Below are 18,357 nucleotides of genomic sequence, written 5' to 3' on the forward strand. Positions count from 1 at the left end.
ATGTTGGGATTCCATCATGTTCCTAAGCTCCTCTATTTTTTGTGTGTCCTCTCTAGATTTATTATTCATATCTTGCACTGTGGGCACAATCTCTGCTGTTATCTGAGAAATTGTTTCTGATTTCATTTTTTCCAGATCCTCTTTTGTTGCCAGTTCATGGAGTCCATGGGGTTGTGTATCGGTTTGTTCCATCTCGTTTCCCTTTAGGGTTGCTTCAGGTGATCTGGAAGTCTGTTTTTGAGGCTTGTTTACGTGTCTTCTTATTTCCTCGGCGGGGGGGAGGTTGCTGCTGGCACCCGCACCGCTCACCTCCTCTGCCCTAGGAGTGGTGGAATGGTGGCCGGGGAGCCTCCTCCTGGGCGCTGGGATTGGCTCACCTCCTCTGCCCTGGGAGTGGTGGAATCTTTAATGGCTATTTTGAAGTCTGTTAAATCTTTCCATTGGTTGCTCTTCTAGACAATTTTTGTTGTTTTGTATTTTTCACCCAGTATATGGGTCATACATTTCTGTATCTTTTATGTCAATCATTTTTTTATTGAAAGCTAGATATTTTGGATACTTTTAGGTTTTACAATTCTGGATATTGACTGCATTACTTCTTTGGGGCTTTTTATTGTTGTTTGCTCATGTTTTTGTTTAATAACTTAATTGGACTATTTTGATGAAGTCGGTTTCCCCGCACTGTAGAGCTTCTGTAATGACAGTCATTTGGGCAGGACTGTCTTTGTCTATCTTCCTAATTTCTCTTTTGAGGCCAATTTAGAATCATTCCCAGATGTTGGGATCCACTAATTTCCAGCTGATTGGCTTTAATATTTTGATTTTTTTTAGGAACATAAATTGTTTTGCCATATGATCTAATTAAGTTCAAGAAAGGGTGGTTTTTGAGACCAGACTTCAAGGTTTGGTTTGAATCTTCTTAGCATTCCTAGCTGTCTCTTTGCCCGAGTCTCTTTGGTGACCTAGCTGGCTCGCAGTGTAGGTTATTGCTCTTAAGTAAGAGGAACTACCAGCCTCCTTTTATTTGCTTACTAGGAAAGTCTCCATTGTTTTTGCAAGATCCCTTAGGCTAGAATTTCTCCCACTCTTTTTCTAAACAAAACCAGTCCTTTGGGAGAAGTTAACTTCTCTGCCTGTTCCCCTTTAGGAAAAATTTGAGTCACTACTCTAGGCAGCAGGGTGGCAGCTTCTGGTCTTCTTAGCTCACCTCATCCAACATGGAACCTTGCCCTTCAAGTGAGCTGGAGTGAGGGCGATCGGGTCCTAGTATTTTCTGTCCCAGGATACAGCCTCTATGCAGTGTGGTGTGCCAGAACGTCCTCCATACCTCTCAGCTACACTCTCTGGGAGTTTAGTCTCTTTACTCAGAGTTGAAGCAAGTGAGATGTGTTAGTGGCCTGTCGTTTTGGTGAGAAATATCTATCGATTGGGAGCTGAGTGATGAAAAGACCTATTTTCTTGACTATACTTGCCTGGAGTAGAGCATCTGTTAAACTAGACTGAGAGGAAGGGAGAGAAAAATAGAGCAGGTTGTGGCTCAAATGACACACACACTCCCTGTTCTTTATGAGGTTTAGTACATTTTCTTGAATAAATGTTTATCATATGCCACTAGAGGAATTTCTAGAGATTTTCAGTGTTGCTTTTATTGTTTCCATCAGTCACACTCTGCTGTGGAGGGGGTCCCGTGAGCAGCTCATGCCACAATCCCCAAGATGGAGCTCATCAACATTTCTTTTTAAGCCCTTATGTTCCCTTATGTGATCTGAGCCTAAAGTTGTACTACTTTCACATCTCAGTTTTAAATCCTGCCACTTAGAAGGTGTGTTACTCAAGGTAATTCGAACTTCTAAGCTTTAGTTTTCTTAATTGCAAAATGAAGATAAAGTCACCTACCTTGCAGGGTTGATAAAGTGAGTACTAATTGAAGTAATAAATACAAAGTACCCAGATAGCTGGCATTGTGCCCCATATCAACTTTATTCATCTTGTACCTGCCAGGCACCAGTTACTTTTTAGGGAGAAACTATGAAATAATTCAAGCATACAAAAACCAGAAAGTATAATGTATATAATTTCACTTCCATTCAGCTTTAGAAACAAAGCATAGACGCAATTCAAGTGTGTGTATACTGTACAATATCCCTTGTTCCTCTTTCTCTTTCAAGAGGGAATCAGGCCTGGGGATGCAGCTCAGTGGTAGAACACTTGCCTGAAAAGGCTCTGGGCTCCATCTCCAGCAAGGGAAACAAAAGCTTATAAAGAGGGAACCAGAGTCCTAAACTTGTGTGCTTTATAAAATCATTGTCAGGAATGTCTTAATTCTTTACCACAAATTTACAATACAGAAAAAATCATTCAGAGGCATTTCCTTTGATGACTGTATAAATTTCTGTTTGTATAAGGGCATATCCCTTCATGCTAGTAAAATGAGATTCCTTTCATATTAGACATTTATATGAGCATACATTCTTTTCCTTCTGATATGAGAATAAATCTGGGCGAATACTGGAAAGAGATAGCACCTCAGATGGTAGACATTCTGGGTTGTTTATGGAAGTTTCTGTTTTAACTCTATGTGCTAAAATATTACTAACTATATATACCTATGTTAGGAATTTGATTTTATACATAATAGCCGAGAGGCATTCAACTTTTATGATTTAAAGTTTGTTACACAACTGAGTTGAAGATTCTCAACTATTTTTTGATTTTGATAAATATTGCTTCTAGATACTTTTATTATATTCCTTGAAATTATGATAAACTCACATCAGTCTTCATACTATAGTACTCAATTTCTATCTTCTGAATTATTTACATGTAAAGAATAAAAATTAAATAAGACTCGGAGTTTTTCTCATGTGTGCTTCTAGTATAATCTCTGCTGATTTGCATGCATCTCTTGGTAATTTATGCTTACATATTAAAGGCAAATAATAGTTGAATGAAATTCACAGAAAATTCACTTTAAAGTCTTGTTTTTCATGGAGGTTCTGGCTGAAATGGAGACCCTAGTGGATTTCTGTTCTGCTAACTCTGTAATGTTCAGGTGAGCATCTTCCTTTTGGTCTGTAGGTGGCAATATCGAACAAGAAATGCTTGCAACAACTGGCCATGAGAAAGCTCCCAGCCTTAAAATGTGTGAATTAAAAAAAAAAAAAAACTGTAGTAACGTATTGCCTGTACTTGGGTATGTAATCAGAAACCAGCCTTGGTGTGTCCCCACCTTTACATATATTCGAATAGCTGCCCTAGCCTTTTATTTTTTGTTATCCCCTGGGTGAGATCTTTTGGGATTTCCCCTCTCTGTCCCCTGCTGACTTGCTAAGGTAGCTTCTGTCTCTTCCTGGGAATAACTTCTAACTTACAAAAATACCCACTTCTTCCCCGTGCTTTGATGTATATTGTCTTTCCTTTGCACAAAGGAGAGGGTTAAAATTGAGAGCTGGAAGAAGAGGAACGAGTTGGCACTAGCACAGATCTGGAGTACATTTCAGTCTCTTGTAGTAACTGCCACAAAAAGTACACTCTGTGGACTTTTCTTCTTTTAAACTTTTTTCACCCTCTGTTTACCCCTGTTGCAGCCAATAGCAACTTTAAGAAAAGCCCAAAGAGCTGTGTATTTGCTTCAGGGACTGGAGGCATAAGAAAAATTCTGAGCCTTGATTCTGGACTTTTCCCCCTGTCTTTGAGGAATCAGCAAAGAAAGTACAATCAATCATAAATTAAAAAGTGGTGGGGACAAAAGTGCTGACAGATTAAACTTGGGAATTGGCTAAATAAAAAGGGAAAATAGGGGCCCAGCAAGTCACCAATTCAGTCTAAGAGATGCCCTGAGCTTTTTCCTCTGGTGAGAGGCTGGGGTCTCCCACCTCCTTTTGTGTCATCTCTTCTTCTCAGGGCACAGCAATTCTCAAGGAGGTCTTGGGTGAGGAATGTGTAAGGTGGGGAGGAGGAATCTTTGACTCTCTGGTAGATTCTTCATTATTCAAATTAGAAATCTATCAAAAGATTTGACACAAACCATTGTATGAGATGGTTAATGTCCGTAGTGTTACTGTGAGGTAGAATGGTTTTCTCTAGATTTCCAGCCCAACTCAGAACATACGAGCACCTCGTCTACCATGTATTCTGCAAGATAAATAGATGGACATTGAGTTTTAAACAGTGCTTGTACATTGAGGCCCACTTCTGTTGTATCACATCTCATATACAGAGCACATTAAGCTGGAAAAGTCTTAACCCATGCTGTTTCAAACAGGCTGTTTAAAATTAAAAATGAATTTTTAAGACAGATTGGTATACGATTTGGCACTACACTTGTGTATAATGATATTAGTTGTTTGTTAAACTTGTTTAGCTCAGTAGAACATGGCTTTAGGAAAAAAGTTTGAAATGTTTAATACTGTATTTGGCAAGCCTTGAAGTTAGAGTGCTCCATGAAAGGCAATAACAAAGTACCCTAGCTTTTACTCTTAATTGCTGTAACTCAGGCATTAATTAGAATAGCATGTTGAAAATGCAGTTGGCATTTAGTCACGGAAATAAAACGTAAGATTTGTTTACCAAATTGAAAAGAAATTAGGAAAATGACCTTTCTCTCAGTAACCTTTCTATGCAAACATGAAATCCAAGTTATTTTCCTAATTATATTTTATACGTGATGAATTTTTCAAGCAATTTATGGATTTTATGCTCAGGATTGGAAATTAAACATCAATTAAATTTCCATTAAGTTGGAAATCATGCATACTAATAATTTTTAAAAGACGAGATTCTAGCAAGGTATTTGTCTTGTCTCAGAATAACAATAATGATGATGATGTATCTACTGACTGCTTTAAAGTTTACAAATTCCTTTCCTTAGAGAACCAGGGTGGTGGTATTGAAAATCCTGAGGCTTTGACTTCAAACCTGGTATGAACCCTACTTGAGCCACTTCCTACTTTACTTGCCCTTCCTGAGCCTCACATTTCTCATCTGTAAAATGGATCCTAGCACAAAATAATAACCTTACCAATCTTGCTAATTTAATCTGCACAGTTTTATTAGGAAGTAGGTTTTATCTCTTTTACAGATGCGTCATTTAAGGCAACTCATCCAGGGTCACCAAATCTGTTTTATGACTCCATGTCCAAGGCACTTCCTTCCCCTTAGCTGCTTCTGCAACAGAACTGTGAAAACTGATGGTTGGCAGGGATGGTTCCAGTAAGACAGCCATTCCCAGCCCTTTCTTCCGGTGACATAGGTGTGTGGTGGCACCACTTAAGGCTGCTGGGGTGTTAGTTGAAACTCCATCCTTTTCTCTTGCTGCTCACAGAAGCCCAAGGACAGTGTGTGTTTATTACTAAGGAGATCACCTGCATTGCACTCTATTCCCCACCCCCAGTACTTGATTACCAATAGCGAGTTTCTTTGAACACACTTCACAACCCGTGGCAACACACCACAGTTGGGAACCACTGTACAAGATATGCTCTTGAAAGAATAAGGAGGTCACTTTTCAGTAGGGTTTTCCTGCTGGGGAGTGGAGAGAAAGGGTGAGGAGGTCAGTAGGAGTCTAAAGAGTTAAGACTTGACTTTGGAAGCATTCAAAAGTTTTAGTAAGAAAGCGATTGAAATAAAGTGGTGGTCTGCAGGCCAGTTAGCAGGCAAGAGAGTCTGGAAGCCAGTAGACCAGTTGACCTATTGAAGTGAGCAGGATGGGATGCATTGAAGACTTGGACTTGGGTAGCAGCAGAAGAGTCGAGAGGAATAAACAAATCCAGGGAGACTTGGGACTCGTTGGATATATTTGAGCAACCAAGAAGGTCAAGGAGTCAAGGAAGTAAACAAAAGTTTCAAAATATGTTGTCAGTTAGGTATTAGGATTTTTTCTCGAATTATATTTTGCTTAAATGTATGTTAAAATGACCTTGAGGACTCAACACTCCTGTTGGTGGAGAAAAGACAATTTGCAAGAGCGCTAAAGGGCAGAGAAAACAGCAACTGAGAATTAGACATTATAGAACATGGTTCACCAACTCTTAGAACTTTTCCTAAGTTGTTGCCCTCTGGAACTATTCAGGTAGCCTGCGGCACTGAATTTAGATCTTAGGCCAAATGACTTTGTGTTTAAGCATGAGAACATGCTGTTACCTGAAGGAACAGCTTTAATGTAGATAATTATAAGTGAGAGCTTGGTGAGGTCCAAACCTTACCATATGACCAGAAAATAAGTAGAATATTGATGACATTAAGAAAATAGATTTTTAAACCCTAGGTTATGTCATCTGGTAGACTGTACACATCCTCCTCCTGAGTGCAGGATCCTTAAGGGGAGAATTTTTCTTTTGTTCACTGCTATATCTCCATCAGAGGACAGAGCCTGCCACTTACTAGATGCTTAATCAGTAAGTGTCAAATGAGTAAATGACCACAGGGATCATGGATACTGGGTGCAGGGCTGATGCCCAAGGAGTGCTGAGTAAAGGCTGGTTGAATAGAGTTGGGATAAATTAAACACCATTTGGACCAGTGAACCAGATTTTTACTTGGTTTTGTATTGTAAATGGTACCATAAAATAAGGTTAGGTTGATAATTTTTTACATGGGATATTCAGCACTAACAAAACCATTCACTCTTTTGCTAGTGATGATCTGGAACAGTTTATGGAAAATCAAGGTGCATCCAGCCCAGGTATCCTCATTTTAACCACCAGTCTCAGCAAACCATTCATGCGACTGGAAAAGTATGTTACTCTCTTGCAAGAACTGGAACGGCATATGGAGGTAAGGGAAGGCAAGTTTTTCAACCTCTCGTACCAAGTCTGGGTCTCTGCTCTTGGGGGAGAAGCCAATCTGCCTCCAAGCAAGCCTTGCTAAGGATCCAGAAAATGTCCTGGCTTCTGATCATCCCTCTTTCCAAGCTTTTAGTTTCTCTCTTTATGCAACAAAACAGGATCTCCCTTCTTTCCTATCAAATATTCATGATCATTTCTGCTCTTCTGTTCCAAGCCTCAGTTGTGTTGCTTCCCTCAAGTCTATGTTTACTTGTTGACTTAGGTTTTCGTTTGCACTTTCATCTAGATGAAATGAGATGGTGGTTTAGTCAAAGTTAGACCTTTAGAAATCTCTGTTGTTCTGCTATGTTAACCAATTTTATTGTGAGAGGTAAAGCAAATTGACATTAGAAAATATGAAGAACGTATTCACTGTACACACAAATATTTATCTCTTGAACACTGATTGTTCGGCTTTCTGATGCTGGATTACAATGAAAGATTCTGGTATCCCTTAAGATTAATAAATAGATCCAATGTCAGTGTATCTCTCTACATATCAATGTCCCCTCACATTTTTGTTTTATGAATTTACAGCTTACTTGCAACAGTTGTAGTTGGCAGTATAGTCTTTTTTTAAATATTAAGATTTGCAATGAGGCCTGATAATTGAATTTTTTCACCAAGAACCTAAATCCTCTTATGATTAAAAGCCAGTCAGCAGGGATGGCTCCCTGAGCCATCCTTTTGCTATTGTGCGTGGGGTATGGAGATGTGGGTGCGAGAGGAGGGCCCACTGGGGGAGGCTGCGTTTACCCTAGTTGCTCTTCCTGTGTCTGGGGAAAGGTTTTGAGGTTTAAAAGGGTTGATTATCTTTAAAGAAAAAGGGTGCACGCTGCCAGGCTTGTCAGCGTTTGTAAGGGTAGAAAAGCATGCACTCTGAGCAAAACCACATTCTCAGGGTATTTGACCTGCCCCAGAGCTGGAGGCAGTGGGGAGCGGGTGAGCAAAGCCTGCCGGAATGAAATTTCAGTTAGGGCCCTGGAAGATGTTGACCTGTGGATGCCTTTCCATAAGCTAAACCAATTTGTTGAACCGTTTGAGGTTTGCCCCTCCTTGCTTATCACGAAAATCCAGAAACTCGTGGCCTCAGTTTCTGTTACTTCTCAGTGCTGAAGTACAAGTGTGCATTCAATCTGGGGAAGAAAAAAACCCCAGGCAATAGATGCTCTGCACACCTCGGTCCTATATCTCAGCCTTCCTTGTAGTGGAGTTTGTTTCCAGCCCTGCCTCCAATTGGTTGCACTGTCCTTGGTTACTTTCCATTCCCACCATCAGATAATCCACCCCCTTCATGCTAGTTCACCACTAGCTAAGATGCTTTCTCCAGATTTCTGGTTGTGTGGCATGATGGCTGATAGTAGTGGAATAGAAGCTGAAACTCTCAGTTGTCAGCTGATTTTGGTAGGGATAAATTTGACTGTAAAGGAATGCTAACTTACTTTGCATGGGCAATACTAATCTTGGCTTGGGACAGACTCCTAGTCTGCTCAATTGTACATTTGCTCACCCAAGAGTGGTTGAGCAGGAGATTTGGTTTTCTCTTTTCTCCAGCATAGTTGCACATGCCCCCCAAACGGTGCCCCTATAACCCTGTATAGGTGTACTACATGTACACCCCATATTAGGTGTACTACGTGACCTAATCATGTCCCTCCAAATAGTTAATCACTATATTTACTATTAAATAGTTATTATCAAAGTACAACAGAAAAATGGAAACGAGAACTCTTCTTTCAATAACCCTACCTACAATGTTGCTACTATGATGTATCACCAACTGTCTTAAAAGTCAATAGTGTGATAATTTAAGGATTAAAAAATAGACCCACATTTGGAATCTCAGTACCTCTAATTATTAGGTGATTAAGAAATTTCCTTTCGGTTCACAGCTCTGTGGGTTTTAACACAGGTATAGTTTCATGTTATCACCACCACAATTGAGATACAAAACAATTCCATCATGCCCCAAATTCTCTCTTGTTATCCTTTTGTGGGCACACATTTCTCCACCCCTAGCCCCTGGCAACTGATAATCCATTCTCCTCTAATATTGTTTTCAAATGTATTCCTTTGACAGGATACTCATCCAGATCATCAAGATATTCTGAAAGCAATCATAGCATTCAAAACTCTCATGGTAGGTGATGTCCTAAAACTATCACTATTTTGTGTAGTACTTTGTTCACGAAAGAGTGATTTGTGTGTAATGTATCTTTCCTTATGCAAAGGTCTTTAGAATGGAAACGATAAGCTTTCATGACAGCATGGCTGTGATTGCTTCATTTCATTTTGTCCTCCAAAAATCATGCTTAACTATGAAAGGTTGCCAGGCTGAGGGTATAAAGCAATCACACTTGAAGTCTCGGCCACATTAAGCATTGATGTGTAGGTGGGGGGTTTCCTTTTGTCTCTTTATCTTTACCCCCGTTGCTTACCCTGTGTCTGTGTAACTCGTCATTCACTGATTGGCATCAATACTGGATTCAACTATGTATGTCAAGACGTGAGTTTATTCTTTGCATATGAAAAAGAAATCCTTTACAAAAGGAAAAAAAAAGACATAACCAAAATACAATTGCTTTATATAGATTGCTGCCAAAGCTATCTGTAATCTTACATCTCGAGTATCATGGTTATTATGTCTTCTTGAACTCACTGATGTAAAACCACTTGCTGCCATTTTAGAAGGAAGTAAAACTTTATTTTGGGGTGATGGATTAAGTTTAGCTCCCTTTTTGACATTTCTGTTGCTTCCTCAGCGACTTGGATCAGTGCTTAGTTATTGATCCTTACTGTAAGGTTGTGATGCAGCATTCACCATCTCCTCATTTTTATGCTGTTAAAAGACCAGCAACTGATGTGTCTATGGTTAAACAGTAAGTTGAAGACAAGAGTAAGGGTTAGGTTAAAATGACTGCTGTTGTGAGCCCAAACAGGCAAATACTGGCAGATTTAGATGGCTCGACCTAATAGAGCAGTCCACTAAAACCCATGGCATTTATTATGATTTGTGTCTCTTTTATTTTTACTAGGTAAATGGAATTTAAAATGCCTCTTAAAAACTACATTTCTGATCATGTTGTAAAACTTGCTTTGATGATTGAAGTATATTTATTCCCACTTATTTGTGCTTAAAATATCTATATAATGAATTTATTTCTCCAGACCTCCATTTAACTGAATGAAGCAGCAGAGATTTTATACAAAAAGCACTTCCAAAATACTATGACATTACATTCATTTGGAGACAGTAACATGACTAACCATATGCTTACTTTTGTATTCAATTTGGAATGAATGCTGTTAAATTACTCTGAGAGAACTTCACACTTTCTGAAGCAGAGACTTAAAATATATATAGTGTTCCCACCTCACATAATATTGGCAAACTAAATTGTTCCTTGGTTTGAATTTTCAGTTTAGTGTCATAGATTCAGTTTTCTCTTTTTTTCCAATCATTTTAGGAATAAAAAATTAATTTAGTATTTTTATAGCAATCTACTGTTACTCCCTAAACAAAGTAAAGGGTAGCGCATATGTTTCATTGTAAGCTCAGTTTGATTCACTGTGGCATAAAGGAAGAAGTTATATTCTTTTTGCCAGTTTCTTTTTTCATAACTCTTGAAGTTTTTTTTTCTCCCTTTTTGGGTTTTGTAATTGTTAGGGTACTTACCTTATTGGAAAATGAGCATATGTTGGAAAAATGAAATTACTTTGCAAGTAAACCCCTATTTACCCGAGGATAGACAAAGGGAAGGGAGGCGAGGGAAGGACACTGACTGGCACATCTGAGTGTTCCAAATTGCCCTTGGCTCTGTGTGATGTGAGTCGGCAGCCTGTCTTCCAAGATTCCTTACAGACAGGGAGAAACAAACCCTTTCTATCATTTTATCTTGATGCTTTGGTAAAATGAAAAAGAGCTCTTTCTTACACAGCCTTGAAGGACGTGGACTAGAAATGGAGAGTAGTGGATCCTTTTGTCTGTCAGGATAGGGTCTGGTCATGGGAATCAGGGTGAGCAATAGGGAAACTCAGTGGGAATCTGAGAGTTAAACACATACCTTACTTTGATCTTGTTTTAGGTCTCAGAACCTGCACAGGTCTGTTTCATAAGCACTCCTATTTCATTATGTTTCCTTTGGGTCTTGTAGGGTCAGTGCCAAGATCTGAGAAAGAGAAAACAGCTGGAGTTGCAGATACTTTCCGAACCTATTCAGGCATGGGAAGGGGAGGATATTAAAACCTTGGGAAATGTGATCTTTATGTCACAAGTAATGGTGCAGTATGGAACATGTGAGGTAAGGCGTTTCAAATCTTAACATTGTTTCTTCCATCTTTCATATTTTTTCCTTCCTCTTTTTGCCCATTCATCAAGGTCAAGTGCTTGAGCATTCAAGTCAGAAACCGAACACCTTTTCTTTGTCCAACACTATGGTAGATGCTGTGGGAGACAGGGAGAAAGAATAAGCCATAACCCCCACTCTCAAAGAGCTCATTAAAAACAAATTAAACACAAGCCTCGTGTGGAAACCAAAACAGGAATTCAGTGTTCAGCTGCACAGCCTCAGTAGTAGTGTCTATAGAGACACAGAGAAGGGAGAGAACAAGTGGACTTTACAGTGATAGGACTGAGGAGGAAGAGGGCCACAGAAAGTGAAGGGGAGCATGAAGAAGATGTCATTTCCATCTCAGGAGAACAAGGGTGTGGTTTTTTTCTCTGTAGCACAGTAAAGAAACTTGACTGTTGGGATCAGAGGAAGCATTTTGGGCATGTGAAAGAAAAGATTGAATTGGGTTAGGAGGAACCTTAGACATCAGGCTAGAGGAGTTCAGACTGACACAGAAGATGATGGGGGAACAGTGAAAGAACAATAAGCAGTTGAGAATCATGACACCTATTCCGACAACTGTATGTGTCAGGTGGGGAGAGACTAGAACCAGAAAGGGCAGCTAGCATGGGAAGTGAGAAGTGCCCCAGGCATGGAGGTGACAGAGTAATGGAGGGCATCTGTGGGGCACATTTAGATGGGAAAGTCAACAGGAAGGGGTGGCCTGTGGGCTCCAGGAGGTGACACATGCCATTTTTGAGCTGTTAACTTTCAAGGGACTGTAGATAGCCAGGTGGAAATGTCTCATAGGTCACAGTTAAAGTGGTATGGAAATGTGGGTGAAAGGTCAGAGATTGAGATGTTGCTGAAAGATGCGCCTTCCTAGGAAGTAAATATCCAAGGAGAAGCAGGGGGCTGAAGATGGATTATTTATTTTAGGAAGGAGCCAGGGTAGGGGATAAAGGTTGATTATGTCACCTGGTATGATTTATCGGGTGTTAGAATTGTCTTCCTCTCCCAAACCATCTTCCTATAGTCCCTGACATGCCTCTGGCAGAGATTCATTACTTTGGGTTAAGAAGCAAGCTCATTAGAAATGCACACACCCTGGGGAATGTTAATGCAGCGAGTCTAACGATTAGTCATTCATATCTTTGGGATAAACCCCTTGGGTGAAAGGAGAGGAATCAGGGCCAGAAAAAAAAGAGAGACAAATAGGATGGTAGCAAAGAATTGAGGGATTGTGGTGTCCTGGAAATTCCTGGAGGAGCACTTGAAAGTGGTCAGCGAGCTGAGTGCTGCAGAAGGTTCATAGGTCAAGGAGCGTGAGGACCAAGAAGAACCCGTTGCATGTTGCTAGAAGGCAGTTATTGATGACTTTGGGAGAGAGGTGAGGATTGCAGCTAGGGAAGGATCAATGGGGAGAAAATGAAGGCAGCTAGTAATTTGGCAATAAAATGTCAAGAAATGTGAAATTATCTATAAGGAACCACATGGGGCAAGCAAGGCCTTTTGGGACAGCAGATGTACATAGGTTAAAGGCAAAAGAGGAAATGCTGGTAAAACAGGAGGTGCTGCTGGAGGAAGGAGGAAGGGAGATGTCTGTAGAAGAAAACTAGGCAAAAGCAAGATTTCAGAGTGCAGAGCACTTATCCAAACAGCCATTCCTCTCAAACGGGAGGAAGGAGCCAGGATGGAGCCGCCTGCATGAGATCTGAGCATGGAAGCCAAGTGCAGTTTTTCATCTACTAACTGCGTGTCTATTTAAGGGATCCAGAGCAGCCCCCAGGTGTTAAAGTTCCTTCTGTAAGATGTAGTTAGCGCTAATGCAACGTGTATCTCAAAAGAGCTGGAAGATTTTGAATGTGCTCACCATAAACAAATAGATGGTGGTCATGCTCATTATGCTGATTGGATCATTACACATATACATGAATAGAAATGTGACCTTGTGCCCTATAGATAGGTATCATTATTATGTGTCAATCAAAAAAGCCATGAAATTGGGCTGGGAGTATAGATTAATGGAAGAATGTGTGCTTAGTATGCTCAAGGCTCTTCATCTAACCCCCAGCACCACACACACACACTCACACACAACCACACACATTTTTAAATGAGTGTGTGCTTATAATACATAATGATTACATTCATATTGAGAAATTGGTACACATGTGGTTTTGATCGTTTTTGATTCCCTTATTCCCACTCTGTGTCCTCCTGCTTCCCCCTCCTCCTGAACCCTTCTCCAGCACCAAAAAGGTGCCTGTTTGTTTCCTACAATCTCTCCCTTATTTTACTCTTTTATTTAATTATTTTCTAGGTTTCTCATATAGGAGAAACCATCCAATATTTAACTGTTTATATCTGACTTATTCCACTTAACATGGTCTGAGGTTCCATCCATTTATTGGAAATGACATAATTTCATCCTTTATGACTGAATAATATTCTCCTATCACAGAAAATGTTAAATGTATTCACTTCTTTGTTTTGCATGAATATAATAATTATCTTATTCTTAATTATTAAAATAACATTATGAAAAAATTTAACATATACATTAGAACATAATAAATTTCCTACCACTTGACAACTGCTTCATTTTGCCACTTTTCAAGTAAAATTATACATTTTTTTGTGAACTAAGAGACTTATTTTGTGCCCAGGGCTAGCACAGCACACTGGCTACATAAACTGTGTGACTTCTCAGGCTTACAGACTTCACAAACAAGCCTGTCTGTTTGTGTTTAACTGTTATGTATAGGAAGGAGAAAAATATTGTGGGTTTATGTTACAAATTCAATTAGTTTTGTGCTCTAAGTTGTATAGCTTAAAAAAAAATCACCATTAATACCTCAGTTGGTTCGGTAAGATCTGTGTTATAAAGCAGTGATTCCAGAAATTCTTCACAAAATTATTCTTCATTTGATATTTTTTATTCTACTTCAGGAAAAAGAGGAACGATACCTTCTGCTGTTTTCAAATGTCTTGATAATGTTATCTGCAAGCCCTCGGATGAGTGGCTTTATCTATCAGGTTAGTCGATTTCATATGAAACAAATAACAGGACTCAAAAGTAGGTCCCCATGCAGATATAACAGCTCTACTATGGCACTAAAAGCTGAGGCCAGCAAAGGTGAATGTTTTGACCCTTCCTTGTAATTAAACAGCTTATAAGAACAGATATTCCTTAGATCAAAGTCCTTTGTGTTACAACAATGAGTTTGTCCTGCATATTCACTGCTCTGGTTATGAGCTAGGTTTTGAATATATAAAGAGAAATTTAAGTCTCTGAATGGCTAAGTAAGCAGCAGCATTTTATAGGACCGTATCATTATTGCTGAGAAAATGCAAAGCTGGCACCTGCTTCTATGATTGTCTTATTACAATCATATCACATGATTCGGGTTTCGAAGAAACATGTCATTAAACTCCTTAGAAAATTAACTTTCCTTTGGTCTGTTCCTAAGATATAGAGTATAAGTTATTACTGCCTGGCATACCCTGGCCTGGTCATCACTAATTTTCATAAAATTTGAGCTTTTACTTTGTTTATTGATTCATGTGAAAATACATTAGAAAAATAAACTGTTTTGTAAATCTTGATCTGATGGTTTAGGATGTGTTAGGCAAAGACAACCCATATTTCCTCCCTGTTTTCTTGTCTGATTAAAATTTAGAACAGGGAAACATTATCTATTGACAGACTGGAGAAATATGTCTAGCCATTATTTAACAATGATTCCCGAGAGCGTCAGAAAATCTAAGAGAAATACATAGGTATAACCACAAATTAATGGGAATGTTCTTTTTTTTTCTGGTAGGGAAAAATACCAATAGCAGGAATGGTGGTGACTAGATTAGATGAAATTGAAGGGAACGACTGTACATTTGAAATCACAGGTAGGCAATTGTCTCCTTTTCATGTAGGCACTTCAAATCCTTTTTGGAATAAAGTGGAGTTTAAATAAATAAATGCTATTATTTTCGATTATATAGCCCATGAGCAAGTTTTACATGGACATGGCAAAGTATATTCCATTTCCTGGGATAACTAGGATATGGTGCTAGAACAGAGAAGTTTTCTGGTTGTTTAAAAGCCTCCGCTTTGCCATTAGTTGCAATCTTCTCTTGCGTGAGAGCTACTTGTGAGCGTGAAGGAATAACAAAATGGATTGATGTAAATGTAATTTTCTTTGCCTCTGTCATCTATTCCCTGGCGGCAGAGGAGCCAAAGATGCGGTCTTCTATCAGAGATCTTAACATCAGCCTATGAATTAGTGAGATTTGGTTCCATCCTAAAAAGTGTTGAAAAGCCATGGGGCTTTCTTCACAAATTGAACAAAATGTCAGGTCTTGATAATGCTCCTTGATAGTTTGGCCTTTTAGCTCTTTTTAAGGCCAGTATGATTTCCATGTAATGGCAGTACTTTTTGCACTCATTTAGCACTGCGGTTAAGACTGTGTTCATGGGCCCTGGCCTTACTGGTACCCTTCTTTCACAATAAATAGCCTAAGGTTAGGCATTTTCCCAGAGATTGCAACCAGTCTTAGTTGGATCTTTTTTCAACTTTGATATTGGAAGAACTAGAACAATATTCCCATTTTAGACTATGAGGTAGATGCACTATGTGCTTACACTTTTAGATTGTACGTCATTTTATGGTGAGGTTTTTAAAACTATTTCTGAGAGTCTGTAAACAGTAGAAATCAAGGATGTTTATTTTTATAAATCAGACATGAATATTTATTTGCTTTATTATCACAGCATATCTGTTCCTAATACAGAAGTTTGAAAGGGCTATCCCTTAGGTATGAAGACCCCTGAAAATAGACACCCAAATCCTACTTATGTGAAGTGTGCTTATGAATGAGACAAGCTCAAGGTTCTTCTTGTGTTTTTTCAAATATTTGTAACCACTGGCACAGGTAACATAGTAGAGAGAGTTGTGGTCCATTGCAATAACAACCAGGACTTCCAGGAATGGTTGGAGCAGCTGAGCAGACTGACCAGGGGACCTGCGTCTTGCAGTTCATTATCCAAAACATCATCATCATCGTGTAGTGCTCATTCCGTAAGTAGACCTTTTGTTCTGACCAGGGATTTTGTCAGATCTTGCCTGCTAAATCTTACAAGAAGCAGCGAGCTTGCCCTTTGTCTCTAGGGAGTCTGTATTTGTAGATTTTGAAGTACAGTTAAACCTCACTAATTCTAATTTCTCATTCTGAGGCTTGTCCAGATTAATAAAGTGTGACTTAGAAGTGTCCAATTTTGTTTGACAGTATTCATATATTCCAACTAACTGCTAGCCAAGTGTCTCTAACCAGAAGTCCTGCTAAATGTTTCAGTGGTAAATAAGACTTACTTAGCAGCGGTTATTCTCATATTAATAATGTGCTATCCAAACAAATAGCTTACTTCCCTAAGTACCTAAACATCTCCATGTAACCTCACTCATGCCATCGCATTTGCTTAGTAACTTCTTCCAGTTGTGAACCTGTAGTCCTGCCTGCTTCCGAGTTATGACTGACTTAGAACTCAGGCAATTTGAATTGATGAGATTTTACTGTACTTGTTGGGTGACATGGAAGATGTGCTGTGCTGTCTAACACTCAAACCTGTGATGCCCAAATCCCTGTTTTGAGTGCTGTATGTTGTGGTAGGATATGGGCTTTGGCATCAGTCTGGGTTCGTATCTTGTCTTTGCCAATTACTAGTGAGTTATGTCACTGTGCCGAGTCTATGTTGTAGGCTGTTCTGATGAAATATCCTATTTACGCACCTAGTAGAGTGCCAAACACATCGCTGAACTCAAGTGTTACCTATTACTCCACTTTCCTCCGCTACAGAGGAGAAAAAAGTCTGACTTTAATGAAATTGAAGGAGAGAGAGGGTGGGAGAGGGGTGGAGACAATGAGAACAAGTGTCAAGGAATGTTGAATCAGTTTCGGTGCCTTTCCTTAACGATGTTCTCATCTTGCGTGGGAAGTGCCAGTCCTCAAACTGGCAACTCGTTTTTCCATCTTTCCCTTTCTATGGCTGGCTTTGTTGATCCAATGATGCTATTGTTGTCCTCTGCCGGTGTGGCGCAAGGTCGGGTTCAGATGGCAGATTGCCAAGATCTCATCAGACATTTTCCCAGTCTTTTAGCTCTACCGGACAGCCCCGAGGACCCTTGGAGCCTCCTCAAATTATAAAACCGTGGAGTTTAAGTTGTCTACGACCTGCACCTCCACTTAGACCATCAGCAGCACTAGGTTATAAAGAGGTAATTTTGCTTCATATGGTATAACATGCTTCTGACAAGCCAATTGGGTAGTTTATTGCAAATCGTCCTGTGAAAATGTGCTAGAATTTATGATAGATGATAGTTGTCAGTCAATCTTGAATTGCTAGACTCAGTGATATTTTTGTCTCCTACATTTCCATTTCTCCTTGTCCGTCTACAAATATTTGTCAAATATCTACAGGGTTTATGTACACTGCCTGAGTTTCCCTAGCCTCCTCTTGAAGCATCTCTGCTTTACCTTACCGGATTCTGATCATTCTTAAATTAATTAACCACACACACACCCCTTAAACCAGAGCTACTTCATTTGGAGTTGAATTTCCAACTAAATAGACCCAGTTCTGCGTTTTGGAGCATTTTGATCTATTAAACCAAATCAATAAAGTGCTATGGGACCAAGTGCTGAGTCCAAACTGTGAAAGTGGTATTTGCTGTAGTAGGAAAGGGAAAATAAGTTAATGAAAGGAATATCCTCTTAAAGAGAAGCTTTTCAGCACCAACTTTAGAGGGCAGCTGATATTTGGGTAGTGTGGGGATTTCGAGGCTGTTGTGTTTTTTTTTTTTTCCTCAAAGTTGAAGTCAAGAAATGGAGTCACTAGCTTCCATAACTGTGTAGAATGTTACCTTTTTCATCCACTCAGTTTTCCTCCTCGGACCTGTTCCTAATTGTTTCAGATTTCAGAAAAGATGCTCATTTGTTAATAACTGTTCTTTAAATAGGGTTTGTTGAGTGAAGAATGAGTTTGTGACAGTTATAAGATGAGCCTTAGAATTATGATGCAAAGGCAGCTTATACACATTCTATATCAAATGTGTGTTTCACTGAATGATGCAGATGTAGCTCGATTTTGAGTGTGTTTCAATTTAAACCACCATGTTCCCGCTTCAATTAATTGTTGCCTACAGCTC

General features: G+C 39.4%; 1 protein-coding gene across 6 annotated transcripts in view; it reads left to right on the top strand.

Moving 5' to 3' along the window:
• Arhgef6 (Rac/Cdc42 guanine nucleotide exchange factor 6) overlaps positions 1-18,357 on the top strand; it is a 133,129-nt gene that overhangs the window by 103,811 nt on the left and 10,961 nt on the right. For 4 of the 6 annotated variants that reach the window (XM_013078686.3, XM_087202126.1, XM_013078689.3 and 1 more), the window contains 7 exons: positions 6,636-6,774; positions 8,905-8,964; positions 10,979-11,125; positions 14,108-14,194; positions 14,983-15,061; positions 16,088-16,233; positions 17,302-17,427. In XM_013078686.3, the coding sequence (XP_012934140.1) occupies positions 6,636-6,774; positions 8,905-8,964; positions 10,979-11,125; positions 14,108-14,194; positions 14,983-15,061; positions 16,088-16,233; positions 17,302-17,427 (784 nt within the window). The remainder of the gene's footprint in view (positions 1-6,635; positions 6,775-8,904; positions 8,965-10,978; positions 11,126-14,107; positions 14,195-14,982; positions 15,062-16,087; positions 16,234-17,301; positions 17,428-18,357) is intronic. The other 2 variants (XM_087202127.1, XM_087202128.1) reach the window with 1 other exon arrangement.

Source organism: Heterocephalus glaber, unplaced genomic scaffold, assembly GCF_053883595.1.
Source record: "Heterocephalus glaber isolate CG9 unplaced genomic scaffold, H.glaber_assembly_v1.0 deba00001764, whole genome shotgun sequence".
In the NCBI taxonomy this organism is placed as follows: domain Eukaryota; kingdom Metazoa; phylum Chordata; class Mammalia; order Rodentia; family Bathyergidae; genus Heterocephalus; species Heterocephalus glaber.